Raw genomic sequence first — 17,085 nt, forward strand, 5'->3', positions numbered from 1 at the left:
GTGAAATTGCGAATCTGTATGTGAAACTGTTATATGTATTCATTTTTGTATCATGATAATTGAAGTTTTGTTATTTGTTGGTGGATTATGAATATTGATTTATGTTTTGTTAGAAGGTTAAAATGATATTTTTTGTTCGTTCAACATATCCATGGCTAGTGGCAGACGCAAACTGTTTTAGTAGGGGTGTCTCTCGTACTTCAAGTCGGTGCACCTGAAAGAAAAAACAAAAAAAAAAAATAAAAAATTACGCTACGTGCCGGAAATTGAGCAGTGGCCCGGGACCTCAATGCTCCACTAAGGTCCGCCACTGTCCATGGCTTCAACAATCTTACCAAACAAAATCGTCTCTGAATCATTTAGACATCTTAACATACATATACATGTGGCTTGGTCATAAAATTAGATGAAATTGAAAAAGAATACGGTATAAAGTAAACTAACAAAAATAAAAGTTAAATTTAAAACGTACTGTTATTATATGTACTTAAACCCGTTAATCAAATTTCAAGAAACATTTTTTTTTTCTTCCAGAAAATTGATGAAGGATTTATCATGAGTTTGTTGAATGGGATAAGTTGTAACAAACCAGTTTGACCAACGCAAAGTTTTCTTTTATGAGCATGATATTGAATATGATATTATGCCATGGGGTTCCATACACATTCGAGTCGCACAAAGGCTTTTACTAAATTAAAAATCATTGATTGATATGACCTAGTAAAAAGCTAAACATAAGCATGAAACCTGAATCTTATATTAAAGAGCGTGATACTGGACACCGAATATAAAATTAAAATCCCATCCGTTTGGTTATAAGAAATTAGGGTAACCATTATGTTATGTACCAATGTACTAGTGGGTAGCAGCAGTACAATATAAAAGACAAAACCCCCAAATAATAGAGGCCTGTGTGTGTGTCTAGCCAATTAGATTTCACAGATGAATAAAGAGCCAGTGATATAGAACAAGAGGGCATGGAGAATCCCTATGCACACTTTTGTAGAAAGAGAGCGAGAAGAAAAAACCACCTAAATTATTAGTTTCAAGCGTCTTTCCTCCTAAATTTAGTATAATCTTTGATTCTCTCTCTGATCTGAAGAATAAGATTCAATCTTTTATTAATCACATCAAGCTAGATCGAAGTGGGTGTCGTCGGAAATGTCTGAAGATGACGGTGGTGGTAAGTTGAGAAATTCCGTTACCGGCGCCGGACCTGAACCCGGGGAGTTTTTCACGCCGTACCCAGATCAGGTTCTTGAAAACGTACTTGAAAACGTTTTGATTTTCTTGAAATCACGGCGTGACCGTAACGCCGTTTCGCTCGTCTGCAAATCATGGTACCGCGCGGAAGCGTACACCAGATCGGATCTGTTCATCGGAAACTGTTACTCTGTGGCTCCACGGCGGGTGACCAACCGATTCAAGAGAATCCGGTCGGTTTCTTTGAAGGGAAAACCCCGGTTTGCTGATTTTAGCTTATTGCCGGCTGATTGGGGTGCGCACTTTACCCCTTGGGTGTCTGCCATGGCTACTGCTTATCGTTCGCTGGAGAAGATCTACCTGAAACGCATGTCCATCACCGATGATGATCTCGCCATGATTGCTCACTCCTTTCCGAATTTCAAGGAGCTTGTTTTAGTTTGCTGTGAAGGTTTCGGAACGAGCGGACTCGCAATTATCGCCAGCGAGTGCAGGTAAATCTAGGGTTTCAAATTTCATTCTTCTCACTACTTAGATCTGTTTACATCACTAACTCATACCTCGATCTGAAATTGATACCGATTTCGGAGTTAATTTCATGAACAATTTAGTTGATTTCGCTTGAAATGTAATGAAGATTAATTAATTAAATGATATTATCTTATACCTTCATTTTGAACTCAGAAATCTTCGTGTTCTTGAGCTGGTTGAAGACGACGTTTCCGACGATGAAGTGGATTGGATTTCTTTCTTTCCACCAGAGGGTACGACCCATTTGGAGTCATTGAGCTTCGACTGCGTCGAAACCCCATTTAATTTCGAGGCCTTAGAGAGACTAGTAGCAAGATCACCATTGTTAAAGAAGCTTAGATTGAACCGTTACGTTTCGATAGGGCAGCTTTACCGGTTAATCCTCCGGTCACCGCAGTTAACCCATTTAGGCACTGGCTCCTTCAGTACGCTGGGTGTCATCGGTCAACAACAAGAGCCCGATTACACTTCCGCTTTTGCTGCTTGCAGATCGATAGTTTGTCTCTCCGGCTTCCGTGAAATCGCACCCGAACATCTCCCGGCGCTCTTACCGCTCTATGCTAATCTCACCTCTTTGAATCTCAGCTATGCTAGCATCGAACCCCACGAGCTCCGCCCAGCCATCCGCCACTGTCATAAACTACAGGTTTTCTGGGTAAGTTTTCCAAACTTTCTCGATCCAAAATTCTGAAAAATCTCAAACTTTTTTTCCATGTATTTCTTCCAGGCGCTTGATTCCATCTGTGATGAAGGACTTCAGGCGGTGGCAGACACATGTAAAGATCTTCGTGAGCTTCGTGTTTTCCCCGTGGACGCTTCAGAAAACGTAGAAGGTCCAGTCTCAGAAGTAGGTCTCCTTGCTATTTCCATCGGATGTTCAAAACTAGAATCCATCCTCTACTTCTGTCAACAGATGACAAATGCAGCGGTTGTAGCCATGTCCAAAAACTGCCCGGAACTTGTTGTGTTTCGTCTGTGTATAATAGGGAGATACAGACCGGATCGGGTCACGGGTGAGCCCATGGACGAGGGTTTTGGAGCCATTGTCAAGAACTGTAAGAAGCTGACCCGTCTAGCTGTTTCCGGGCTGCTGACCGACCGGGCATTTAGCTACATCGGGCAGTATGGTAAACTGGTGAGAACATTGTCTGTGGCTTTTAATGGGGACAGTGATACTGGGTTGAAATATGTTCTTGAAGGATGCACAAATTTGCAAAAACTGGAGATCAGAGATAGCCCGTTTGGTGACTCGGGTTTACAATCGGGTTTGCACCATTTTTACAATATGAGGTTTGTTTGGCTGTCATCATGTAGGGTCACCCGCCAAGGGTGCATGGAGATTGCTAGAATCTTGCCCAAATTAGTGGTGGAAGTTTTTCGTAGGGATGAGGAAACAGATGAGGAAGAAGACAGGGTGAGGGGCGATTTCGTCGATACACTTTATATGTATCGCTCTCTTGATGGCCCACGACCCGATGCACCACAGTTTGTCAACATCCTTTGAATTTTATATACATTTTCAATTATACCCGTTTCAAGATTCGTGGGTCACCTAATTGATCCGTTCACAACCCGGCTGTCTTTTGGCTTAAAACATGAGTTTGATCTTGTTTTTTCTTGCCATAAAGATTTGGATCTTTGAGGTGGGTATGGGAGAAAAGAAAAAAAAGCCATCTTGATTTGTTTGTTTGATCCTAAAAAGTGGTTAGATATTGAAAGTTTGTGAATTTTCTTGAAGCAGAAGGGTAGATGATAATGAATTGATGATAGTATTCTTTAATTTGGTAGCAGAGACCTCTAAAATCTGAATCCTGTTCTTCATGTTGTATTCAGATGTTAGGTTTTTTTAGATTCATACCTGCAGAAGGTATATGATGTCCTCTTAATGATACATTCATATCTTCTTTATTGGAATACTATGTTTTCAGATATCTTTTGGTAAAAAAATCACTTCAACTTGAGATCGGTTGGAAAAACTGGATTGGGTTGGTTGCTTTTTTGTCCTAATAAAAGAAATGGCCAAATCTTGAGAAATATATAAGTTTTGATGCATGAAGTACAAGTTGTTTTAAGGCATATTTTGTTTGACTTGGTTCTTGAGTGTCGTATCTTTCTGTTGGAGTACTTCGTAGGAAAGAAAGAAAGGTGGATCTTTTTCTTAGAAGGGAAAATTACCAAATATCGAGCAAAGTACTAGTCTTAATTGCATAAAGTACAAGTTGTTGTAGCTTTATTGGCATCTATTTTCCATTATTCTAAGTACCAATATATTATTAAATTATTATTTAATATAAAACATAAATTGTTATATATAAGCTCCCACAAAATTAGATTGGGATTGGAATACAATCCTACCACAATTAAAATCTTCAAATTTGTTTGTAAGATTGTGTTTGTATAACTTGATATGCATTAAGATGTTGGTGATATCAACTTAATTTCTTAACCATAGTTTTTATAGATACAAACGACAACAAATAAAAATAAAACATCTTAAACGAAAAAGAAAAGAAATAATATTATTGTTACAATGTACACTTAAAAGCACAAGATCACAAATGAACTTATCTTGCTTGTCGTAATGCCCTATCTAATTCGAGGAAAAAAATTGTGATGCTCTATTAGGCTTCATTTTGATATCTAATACCTTTTTTCGAGTTAAATGAACAAGATTTTTTTCAACATGAACAAACAATTTTTTTAGATTGTACATAAGTTTTCGAACATAAATGACGAATTCCTAAGTACGAATAAATAGTCGATGATATAACAATTATAAAATGTATGATAAAATTAGAGATAGAGCTTATGATTGTAATCTCATAATCAGAATCCTAAAATTTAATATATCCCGATTACATTCGTTTTTTGTTTGTATGATGTTAAAGATTGTATATGTATATAAGTTACACGGTAGATAATATTTCGGTCAAATAAAATCATAAACGTTAATCAAACCAAATTAATATCAAAACAAAGTTTTGATATTAATTTAAATCATAAACTAAATAAAAAATTAGTAAGACTAAAATACCGTGTACGATGATACAATGAGAAAATAAAATAAGAAGTGATATTGATGGTGAAGGTAGACCATTGGATGATGTGTGGAAAGAATTGTACAAGTACAAACATTGATAAAAGAAAAAATAAAAGTACAAACATTGGTGGTCCCTTCACACACCTAACCCATATTTCTATTCTTTTGCATTCTCCACTTGTACTTTGTGCACACTGATAGGTATATTTTATTTAAATAAAGATTGTGGGGTCAAAACAGTCTTTTCAGATGTCACCACCACTTTGAATTTGCTTTATGGAGCTGCCAAACTTCTAAAGGGCTATGCCTTTTCAAGACCTATAATAGTCCTTATTTATTTAAAATAAAGCCAGTTATTTTTATTTTTAACTATAAACATAATATATGTATATATTTATACTACGGATTAATACCTAATACATCCATATTCTATAAAATTTTGCCGATTTTATTAAATTATAAGGCCAACGGGCATACACCAACTGTATTGTGCGCTGGGATAATATGGCTATACCGTGAATGTGGAAACACTACTGACTACCCTGGTTGGTATTTTCTTTCCGTACTTACTGTTAGCATGGTGAAATTTCAGTACATTGATTCTCACTCTCTCTTCTCTCCCCTCTTACTGCCACTCAACGGTTTTTTTTTTAATGTCCTATAAATACTAAAATTTTGAACTTTCAAATTCAATCAACCTTCTAACATTCTAATGTCATTCAATCATTTTTCACTCAAATTAATTCAAACACTTCTCTATAATAACACCATTCTAAAATCTGATCGAAATTTGTCACATGTTAATAGCTCAAGCACAATTACTATGAACATTTTTTATTCCCATCCTTCGACACCATTTTACCAATACAATTAGACACATTTATTTATCTACCTAACCGATTTCAATTTCAAGGTTTGCAACCATTTTATCCTATGTGAAACCCACCCCTCTTCACTAACTTCTCAACTCTTCCTAAATATGTTTCGAAAATCCAACCCCTGTCCGAATCGGAAGTCGAGTACGTTCTTAAAACCCAACCCATAGCCGAACCATCCCAAACAAAAAAGGCAACCAACTCGCTGAAACATGGACAATGGTAGAGATTGCATTGGCCCATTCATGGGTCACTCTATTGGAGGACTCGAAGACTGAAAATTTGCAAGCAACATAACATTTTTGAAGACACAGTTACAAATAGTTTTCACAACGAATATGTCATTGAGAGTAATATAACTACCATCTATCTTTCATGACTTACCTGCTAATAAATTTTGCATGGCTATGGCTACAGTAGATCCTTCTCCATATAGCCGTCCAAAATATAATGTGCTTTCAAGTCGTCTTTCCTATATGAAATTCTTTTAGGAAACGATTCAATGTAATCAATGACACTATCAATCTCCACTACAAGGGGAGACTAAAAAAATATGACGCTAAACATAAATATGGATAACTTGTATGGATGTTTAGCTTCTAAATCCTTTATGGTATCACCATCGTATGGAGCAATAGTAGAGGAACATAACACTTTCATAGTTACTGTAAAATACTAATTTGCAACCTTACAAAGACATTGTCTGATGTTGGTGTGTACTTTGTTCTCTCTTCCTGAACATGATCTCATTAATGGCCGGTGACTTCAATCCAGAGTTGTCCAACTTATATTTAACTAATGTGGCGATACCATTATCTTCACTCCAGAGTTGTCCAATTTATATTTAACTAATGTAACATGATATCTTTATTGTCCCACTGACTTCAATCCAAAGTTGTCCAACTTATTGGCCGAATGAGTTTACGATAGAACGATGTTGCAAGGACTTCTTATTCCTAAACTTGATTTTTCGTCTATTTCTTGAGTCTGAACACCTGCAAAGTGCAACGAGAAAGAAATAACAACCTAACATACTTATTAGTTACTTATAAAAATATATAAAAAATACTTTTAAATCCACCTAGAACATTCAAACTGTACTACAAATTACATGAGGATTCTTTGTGACCTATTATTTGAACTACTAGACTCGCTTATTTTGTAGTTTCTATTAAAAAAATATTAAAATACATAATACTTATAATTTTTATCTTCATACATACAAATTATTGTAACACTATTGACATATCCAATGGTACCTAGAGACATTCATTAAAACAAAAAGTTTTTATAATGCATTTAGGCATATTTCCAATTCAACGACATTTTTTATGCTAAAGATCATATTTTGTATAAAAAATGGTGTAAAACTACTTCAGCACAAAAGCATATAAAAATGATGTAAAACTACACAAAAGCGTTTTTACATCAATGAATAGTCTAAACTCTAACATTGTAAGTATTATACAAAATTTATTGTTATACTACTTATTAACATCAAATTTATTGTTAAAATTCCGCGTGTCAGCATATTATTAGAGCCACGCCACTATGACTTCACAAATTTCCATTTTAATAACAGTCTACACATTCCTTTCAAAGGAGACTCCATAACAGAATTACCTAAACATTAATGTACAGTCCTTAGTACTACTAATACAAGTTATAAAAGCATCACCACACCGAATCAAAACACAAGTAGCAATAATTAGGAGAGAGATCTTTTGGTCATGACTTTATTACATCATATCCTATCTTGTTTGTTGTTATGGCAATGGGCTTAGTACCATCAAAGTGGGAAATGAGTATGCGAAATTACTTTAAATGAATGGTGAGAATTAGAACTCTGCCTTTTCCTTTTCTCTATGCTTTTTTTTACCATTTTTAATATGAGAGTGGACCATGGTCTCTCCTTCCGACACTTGGACATTGGTTGACACATTACCCCTACCCAATCCCTAAAAACACACAGTTTGGTGAAGGGTAGAGGAGAGGGCAAAAGTGTCTTTTGATTAGGGATTTGGTTTTAGATCGAAAGGTATTTTTATTAATTTATCTTGGTACTTTATATCAAAATATAGTGGGATAATCACAACAATAACTAAATATAAAGTATCTTATCATTAAATGATCACTGTTTCATAGTTATGATATAATAGTCACATATGTAGCAAAATTCTTCTATTTTAACGAAATTGGTAAACCAAAGGTTCTTTATTATATTTTTTTTAAGGATAATGACTTAAATGGTAATATACTTTTTGATTTGTACACATTTGGTCATTGAGTTTTTTTTCATCAACATTTGCCCCTTCAACTAGGTTAACCGTACACATTAAGTCCCTATGACTTACTAATTGAGTCCTTATGACCTACTACTCCAGGTAAGTTAGAAAAAATGATTTAATACGGTAATATATTTATCACTTTGTACACATGTAATCATTAATATTTTTTTGCACGTTTAGTCTTTAATATATATATATATATATATATATATATATATATATATATATATATATATATATATATATATATATTTGTTGCAAAATAAGTCATTGTTATTTTTTACAGATTCAATACTTATGAACGTTTTTCTTAGGTTTTTCTCACGAAATTCTACATGGGACAATCATTAATGAGGTGTTCGGGGTTGTTCATGTTTATGGTCACCGCGGCCTCGATTGCTTGATGCTTAGGTCTTGTGTTCTGAACATCGTAACTTTTTCATAAGATCTCAGATTTTAACGATCTATATCCATACGTTTGTATTTGAGTCTACTATAATTTTTGTTTAGATTACTTCCGTTAAAAAGTAGTATATTTTTTACTTACGATTTTTGTAACCCCCGTGTTTCGAGGCTAAGCATTGATTCGATGATATGTAACTCATTTTGAAGTAATAAAAAAAGAATTAACTGAGTATTATGTGAATTATGTGAATTTATGTTCTTTATACTTGTTTATAATGATATAATAAATTAAGAATGAAACTAAGCGTAAAAAATAAAATGTTAGATAAACCCGATATCTATGAAGAAAGTTGTAGTGGTCGTGACAAGGATTCCAGATATATAAAGAACGCTGAAATCCGAGTTATAACGAAGAAGTTATGACATGTCGAAGTTTTGCGACAAAAACGGCACGACGTTGTGTGACGTAAAAATTGAGTTTACGATAAAGTGCTTTTTAGCCTTAGAGATCTAAACGAAAGTCGTAGTATACGTTAAACCGAGAGCGCGCATAAAAAGATGTCCAAATATGACTTCGTATAAGAAAGTTATGATTTTTCTAAGTTTCGGAATAGCAGTATGCAGCCCGGAGTTCGAATTTTAGATCGAGCGATTTTTAGCCGACACAACCTAAACGAGAATCGAATATCTCGTTAATACGAGCTCAACGATAAAAAGACAAATGAAAACGGACGTCGGATGACGAAGTTATGAATTTTTAACGGACTTTTTCCTGTCCCGGCCTGTTAAAAATATAAATTTAAAAATAAAGTCAAAATTAGCCGACGGAATCTAAACGAAAGTTGTAGAGTACATATCTACCTACGCGTGAATATAAAGAACATCGTAAACGGAGCTCATATGCGAGAGTTATGAATTTTTGAAGTTGGGATGGTCAAATGCGAGTCTACGAGGAGAACGCCCTGCGTAGAGGAAATGCACGTGCAGCGTTCGGATAAGAGGCCTCGGATGGTCCATGTAACGCCCCGACTCTCAGGTATAAACTTTCAGTCTTATATTTCCAATTGTTAAGGTCGACTCGACAAGTTGGATGCCCTGACTCGTCGAGTAGGCACGGTTCTGGTCGCGGGTGTTAAGTGGCCAACTCGGCGAGTCGGAGGACAGACTCAACGAGTTGGAGCTGGAGGATGAAACCCTAATTTTCGAGGTTTTGCACCCTATTTAAAGGGTCATTAACCCCCCTTAGCCTCCCTTACAGCCCCTTTGAGTCCAGAAACGCTAAATTCACGTTTTATCCCCATCTTTGTGTGTTTTAAGCTTGGAAGGTGAATCTTGGTGAGAGGAGCTTGGAGATCAAGAAGCTTTGAGCAAGGAGCGGTTGAGGGATCCAAAATCTACTTCATTTTTGCATCACCTGAAGGTAACAAGTCGTTACCTTGACTTTCCTCATTCTAGATCTCTTTATGTTAAAGATTAGGGCCATTTTAGCTTGTTGGTGTTTCATTTCGTGTATTGAACATGATCTGAAGTTGCAACGTCAGATCTAGGCTCATCTTGGTTCTTATGGTCATAAAGTTTCAGCCTTTAGCAAGAAAATGCCCTATCCTCACTTAGGACCTCTTCTGTAGCTTGATTTTGGCCATTAGCACCTTGCATGTACGTAAAGTTTGCAACTTTACGTAGGAAGTATGCTCTAGGAACTCAGATCTGCAATATGGAGCTTTGGGGTGGCTTATAAGCATCTGAATGGAGAAAGGACTTGTAACATCCCAAAAATCAAGACCAAAAATTTCATTTTAATTAATTAATTAATAAAACTATAAGTTATCAAAACATTTCATCAAAACATTGCCATCAGAGTTCCATATCAAAAATCAGAGTAAAACATCCCAAGCTAAACATCATGGTGTGTGCGATGCAGTCATACCGAGCTCTTCCCTCCGCTACCGGAAGTACCTAAAACCAAAACTGAAAACCGTAACCATGAAGCTTAGTGAGTTCCCCAACCTACCACATACCATACCCATAACCCCATACTGGGCCCCCGCCCGCTGAATCGGGACTTGCCCGACATCAGACTCGCTCCGGCATCAGGCCCCTCCTGGCATCGAGCCCCGCTCAGTATATAGATCTATTTCTCTTAGGCCTCGCCTGTCTCTGGACCCCGCCCACTATACACATACAAATCACATAAACATACTAGCACATAAAGTAAACATATACTATTGCATTCCTGTTCTAAGGCCTCGCCTATCTTGGGCCCCACCCCTGTCCTGCTACTAAAGAGTCATGGAACCCTGTCCATGCTCCTGCTAATGGTGAGATACGAGCCCACCCACACTTACCTCTCTCCTGTCCCAGGCTTTGCCCCTGTTCTGCTAATAATGAGATACGGAACCCCGTCCGTACTCAGCTAGTGGTGAGATACGGGACCTCGCCCACACTCACCTCCCTACCAGGCACATACATGTATCACAAAGACAACAAGTATAACTACTATGCAACATATAACATTCCTCGGGCTTACCCCGACATCGGACCCTTGTCCGGAAACATATTACCGACACATGCAAGAATCAAAAAGACCTCTTAGCATACTAACATACCTTGGGCCTCGCCCGACATCGGATCGTAATCCGAAAAATATATCATAAAAATGCCTAGGGCTAACCCCCGGGTCTTCCTACTACACTCAAACATAATGAGCCGACATTGTGGCTGTAGACCCATGCACACAATGAGGAGACTCACCTCGCACTGCTGAAGACCTGCTGATACTCTTCTGGCTGCTAGCTGGCAATTCCCCGAACTGCTGCTCCTTCGTCTCCCCAAGCTACCAATACCAAAATAACACTTAGGCCAAAATACCCTCAATAGTCAAACTAGGTCAACCTTGGTCCAAGTCAAAGTCAACGGTCAATGGTCAAAGTCAATGCTCCGAGTTGACTCAACTCGCCGAGTTCTAAAAACTCAGAACTCTGAAATCCTGAACCAACTCGTCGAGTCAACCCCTGACTCGCCTAGTTCCTTGGTTACTCAGACTCGGGATTAACCGAGTCAACTCGTCGAGTCATCCTCAGACTCGTCAAGTTCCTTAGAACTCAGAACCATGCAAAACCTTGGTCAACTCGCCGAGTTGTTCCATCAACTCGTCGAGCACATGCAAAAGCCATTTTCGATGAAACCCTATCCACTCGTCGAGTCACCGTATCGGCTCGCCGAGTTCATGCAGTAACCAAACCCGAGAAAACCCTCTTCAACTCGTCGAGTTCGTTCAGGCAACTTCTCATTCAGACGATTCTAAGCCAAACAATTGCTCCCAAAGGTAGATCCAACCTCCCAGAGCATGCTCTCCATGTAAAGTTGCAACCTTTACGTGTAAACAATTCCCAAAAGCCAAAACTAGACTACAAGGAAGGGTTTTCCTATGGAGGAGGGCTCCAAGCCTCAAAAGCTTGAGACTTCAATACATTAGGGACCTTGGAGAGTCCATATTTGAATTTTCAACTTCCGATCGTGTTCCATGCAAGCACTAGTCCACAAATGTGCTAGGAATGGCCATGAAGCTCAAGATGAAGGGATCTATCAAATGAATGCTCAAGGTAACGATTTGTTACCTTTTATTAGTCGCCAAACTGACGTAAGAGCTGGATCTACACTTCCTTCCTTGATCCTTGCTTCCCATCTGTGACAATCCGAAACTTTTTCCGTTATCTATACCCGATTTCCATTAATAAAATTTGGGGTTTTATTAAATTCTGTCAACATTCTTGGTTTGGGAAAGACCTTACTCTTTTAAATCAATAATGTGTATTTTTATACAAAGGGGAATTAACCGGAAATCACGCGAAAACTCAAAACTTCACTCGTCAGCCTCAAGTTCACGGCCAGAACGAGTTCACGGCCGGGAGTTTACGGCCGTAAACTCGTGACCGTAAACTCGAGAACGTAAACTCGTTTACGGTCGGTGCCAGCTCACTATTGGCCGCAAACTCACCCCCTATATAAGGGATGAGTGGCCTTCAATTCGAACTCTAAGCACTCAAAGGACTTTTTCTCTCTACTCTCTCTCTTCAACCATCGATTTTAGCTCAAGAATCCCCAAGAATGTAAGCGATTCTTCATTTCTATGGTGTTTAAATCCCTTTTCTGGTGATGAATCCATGTTTCATCTCATAAAGTTCATCTTTTTCTAGATTTTCTCTCACACGAAGAACACCAAGAACACACTAGTTCTTGGTGGCTAAAAATCGCATTTCAAGCCCTCTTATAGTAAGTAACTACTATCTATGCTTGATATCTGCTTGAAACTTTGGATTTCCACCTAAAAATCGACCCAAAAGACATGAACATGAAGAGTTTACGGTTGTACATCCCGCCTTGGCCGTAAACTCTAGTAAAGGATCAAGGATCGACCTTTAACACCCCTTTTGCCATACAAAAGACTCGGAACACTCCCAAGAGGCTAGAAAAGGACTTTGAAGCACCAGAAATCCTACCTTTCACCAAGTGTTTACGGCCGTAAACCCTGGGCCGTAAACCCATGGACCGTAAACACTTGGGCCGCAAACTTGGGCCGCAAACTTGGACCGTAAGCCATGGGCCGTAAACCCCAATGGACCGCAAACCCCTGACCGTACACTCTCGATTACGGCCGCAAACTCCCTATCTTCAATCACGTGTGATCCTAACACTTAGTTTCACGTGATTCCTAATCCCTAAGTGGTTTCCTCCCATAACAGATGATGTTATGCCCTCATCTAATACATATATGTGTTGCCATATGATAATAGGATCCACTTGCATACGAAACATCAGTTGACACTCAGCATCCACACCGACCTCACACTCGGGTCCTACGTCAAACAGTGAGTTCATACCCCTACATTTTCTGGTTTTCAAACGTTTTCAGGGGGGAATACAAGCTACACCATAAATGCTTTTGTTAATACAAAGAGCTTTTAACAAGTATAAAACTCATGCAATTCTCATACATTAACCCTTTTGTACTGTGCTGAGCATAAGGGACGTTTTCACTAAAATTGCATAGTTTTCCATAACACTATATTCGCTACACTATACATGCAAACTATAATTGGTATAGTTTGGGATTTTCTAAAAACATATCAAGTACGGAAACTTTCACTACTAAACGTATGCACTAATACAGAAATGGTTTACAGTTTACATCACTGCATTATCATGGTATTCATAACTGTAACATTCACTACATACGGTATACATACGGATTTTCACTACGATAAAACGCTATGACACTACATGTAAACTAGATTGTACGATACTGTGAGGCGCTACTTCACTACTGTACCCTTAGGTGTACAGGGATAAATCCTATCATAGTATAATCAGGGTCTCCTGGAGGGAGAGCGTGAGATTTGTGAATAGATCTATTCGGGATTGACAATCCCACACCCGAACTGCTAGCTACAGTTGGGCAGACATGCCTAGGGTGACAAATGTCATTTAACTCAACGCCTGAAGAACGTTGGAAAGGTCTCTGGTCATATTAAGCATGGTTATACGACTCACATTATGTATAAATCACCTTTAGTTTACAACCTGGCACTCTTCAACAGTTTTATTTTTACTAAATAGAACTGATACACACTACGTATACTGGCTAAAGCCAGGGTTTTCAAACAGAACCGATTATGCAATGGTTTCACATACAAAATACTTATACTTCATGATTAGCTTTAGCTAGTCACATGAGGTAGTATTTTCTCATATCACTATAGTTTTCAGTAACGAACATTCATGGTTTTATACGAAATCGATAACGCTATCTTTTCACTAAAGAAAATATCGGATTTTCTTGGAAACATACAGATATTCATGGTTTATTACAGAACTGATAACACTACATTTTCACTAAGGAAAATATCGGATTTTCTTGAAACTATACAAACATTTCTGCTAACTCATCAACAAGATTTCACTACAAGCTACCGCTTATGAAGTCACTAGCTTTATGCTGATATTTTCAAACTGCTTGTATTCTCAGGAAATCAGTAGACAGGTACTTGCTGGATTTTTGGGAAACTGGAAGCAATAAGAGTTTAAGCTGATATACATACGTACTATTTGATGTAATTCAAACAAGTTTCAGACGATTTCCAAATTGATGTAAACATTTTTATTTAAGTATTCATTGTAATGGTTGCGTTGCTATGATTGCTATTATACATTGGTTGTGATGCTATACATGACGTCCTCCACCCCAGAACGTTTCCGCCATTTCGGTTTTGGGGTGTGACACAATCCTCCAAGATGTGCACTCAAAATGAACCTTAATCTTCATAAAGCTCAAGAAATGTAGTTGTGTGGCTAGGGTTCCATTTCTGGACTTGAGAGGGTAGTAAGGGGGCTAAGTGAGAGGCCTCATGTTCTTTAAATAGGGTACAAGGCCCGAATTTAGGGTTTCCCAAACCCTGACCAACTCGTCGAGTCGGTCACTTAATCCGCGACTTAAAAATCCTCTCCTACTCGTCGAGTTCCTCCCTGGAATCGACGAGTAGACCTCTTGACTTGAAGTTTTTCTTTCTTTTCTTGAGCATCTGGATTCCGGGTGTTATAGGACTGAAGAGACTCGACGAGTTGCTTGGCCAACTCGGCGAGTCTGATGAAGATTGACATTGAAGGTTTCTGCATGGACTCAGCGAGTCAGTACGGTGACTCGACGAGCCAGTTAGGGTTTCCTCGACTTCAGATTACGCATAGACTCGACGAGTTGGTGGTAAACTCGGCGAGTCAGTGAGGGTTTTATGACCTTCTGAACCCTTAAGGAACTCGACGAGTTGCTAGCTGCACTCGACGAGTTGGGTCAACATGGACTGTTGACTTGGACTTTGACCAAGGGTTGACCAGTTTGACCTCTGGGGGTATTTTTGTAATTTGGAAATTTATGGAAATGGTCTTATGGTAAATATAGGTGGTGGAGTTCGTGGCCTCGAGACTTTGAGTTATCACTTCGATTCGTCAGTTGAGAGGTGAGTTATCCTCACTATACTAAGGGGTCTAAGGCACCAAGGCCGGCCCATTGGATTTGATATCCCAGTTGTTGATTACGTGTTGAGTATGAGATGATTATACATGCTAGTTTGCTATGCAAGTTAGGTAGATCTGTAAGACTACCTGTGTTATTGCTTGATTATCCGTATGTGCAATTAGTTGTATATGTAGAGATGTTGTGTGAGTAGGGTTGAGGTTGCACTATCTCGTGCAGTGACCATCAAACCCTGGAGTATGCCAGATATGAGCTGAGGGCCGGGAAGGCGTACCAGACTCATACTGAGGACTCATTAGCATACCAGATACGAGCTGAGGACCAAGTGGTATGCCAGACTCATACTGAGGGCATATCATTTATGTTTTAGTTTTGGTTATGAAGAGGGCAAGCCAGTCATTAGCCGTGGGCTCGAAAGCAAACCATACTTATGTTGTGGGCTTGGAGGCAAGCCAGATGTGAGTTGTGGGCCCGGAAGGCAAACCAGACTCACACTATGGGCCCAGGGGTAATCCAATATGTAGACCTGTGGACCCATTACATGCTGTTATTATGTGTATTGTTTGTTATGTATCAGTATATTGGGGGAACTCACTAAGATTCGGGCTTACAGTTTCAGTTTTGGTTTCAGGTATCTCAGATGATTGCGGGAAGGCAAAGGCATGATTGTATAGCTCCTCACATTTTATGACCATGTTTCTGGGATACTCTGATATGGAACTATTTTGAAAACAAATTTGTAATAATTGTTGGTTTCTAAATGTTTTAAAAAGTTTAAATTTGGCTTGATTTTTATGGATGTTACAGTCCACGTCACCCTGGCCAGCTTCGGACAGCTGTTCGCATGAACGCGCTGCGTACGAGGGAGCGCTCTGCGTAGCCGGAACAGACCGCGTAGCTCCGAAGAGCGCCCTACGCACCGAGGATCTCCGGCCTATAAATAAGATGCGATTCCAGCCGAGTTTTTCACACCTTTAGCCATCTATTTCTCTTTCTACTCTCTCTAAACCTCCCAAACACCCCCAAGCCTAGGAAACCTCCCTAGCACTAAAAGAAAGCCCTGGAGTGCCCGAAGACTCCGAGAAAAAGAGTTTTTCGGTTCAGAAACCCTGCCCCCGTAGAGTCCGGTTTTCAAGCAAACCTCTCGGTTTCGTCGAAGCGAAGCGCTGTCCAAGTTGGAATCACCACCTTATCAATAGAGTTTATAGTTACTTTCATCTTACACATAGATATGAAGTATTTTATATAAATTACGTGCTATGTGTGCATATTATCTGTTTATCTTGATATCTATGTTGGATGAAAGATTTAAACCTTTTTCTTCAGATCTAAACTGTATATGTATTTTTTTTCCAGATCTAAACCTTTTTCTTCAGATCTGAACTGTATATTTATTTTATATCTACAAAGATGTTGGGTAAAACATGGGTAGATGAAATAGTTGGTGTGTGATGAAAGATGAATTGGATGATGAGATGAAAGGTGATATAGATCATGAGATGAGGGTGAGAGGTGAAAAATGAGAGAAACTTTTACCTAAGCGTTGGCCCCGTCATCTAGCAGAGTATGGATGACAACCACAGACTATTCTAGACAGTCCGGTGGAACACTAGCATGCTCGCAACCTGTAGGTGTTGTGAACGATATGTTCACCCGGTGTACTCTAAAAACCCCTTTGACATGTATTGTGGGTGGAAACTCGAAAATAATATTGTC

General features: G+C 38.6%; 1 protein-coding gene across 1 annotated transcript; it reads left to right on the forward strand.

Annotated features, from left to right (window-relative positions):
• Positions 1-804: 804 nt before the first annotated feature.
• On the forward strand, positions 805-3,665 carry AFB5 (auxin F-box protein 5). The gene is made up of 3 exons (XM_079066583.1): positions 805-1,697; positions 1,888-2,389; positions 2,462-3,665. The coding sequence occupies exons 1-3, from the start codon at positions 1,162-1,164 to the stop codon at positions 3,236-3,238; spliced, it is 1,815 nt and encodes a 604-aa protein (XP_078922709.1). The 5' UTR covers positions 805-1,161; the 3' UTR covers positions 3,239-3,665.
• The last annotated feature ends 13,420 nt before the right edge of the window (positions 3,666-17,085 follow it).

This window comes from Lactuca virosa, chromosome 1 (genome assembly GCF_052849685.1).
Source record: "Lactuca virosa cultivar CGN04683 chromosome 1, Lactuca_virosa_CGN04683_v6, whole genome shotgun sequence".
NCBI lineage: Eukaryota > Viridiplantae > Streptophyta > Magnoliopsida > Asterales > Asteraceae > Lactuca > Lactuca virosa.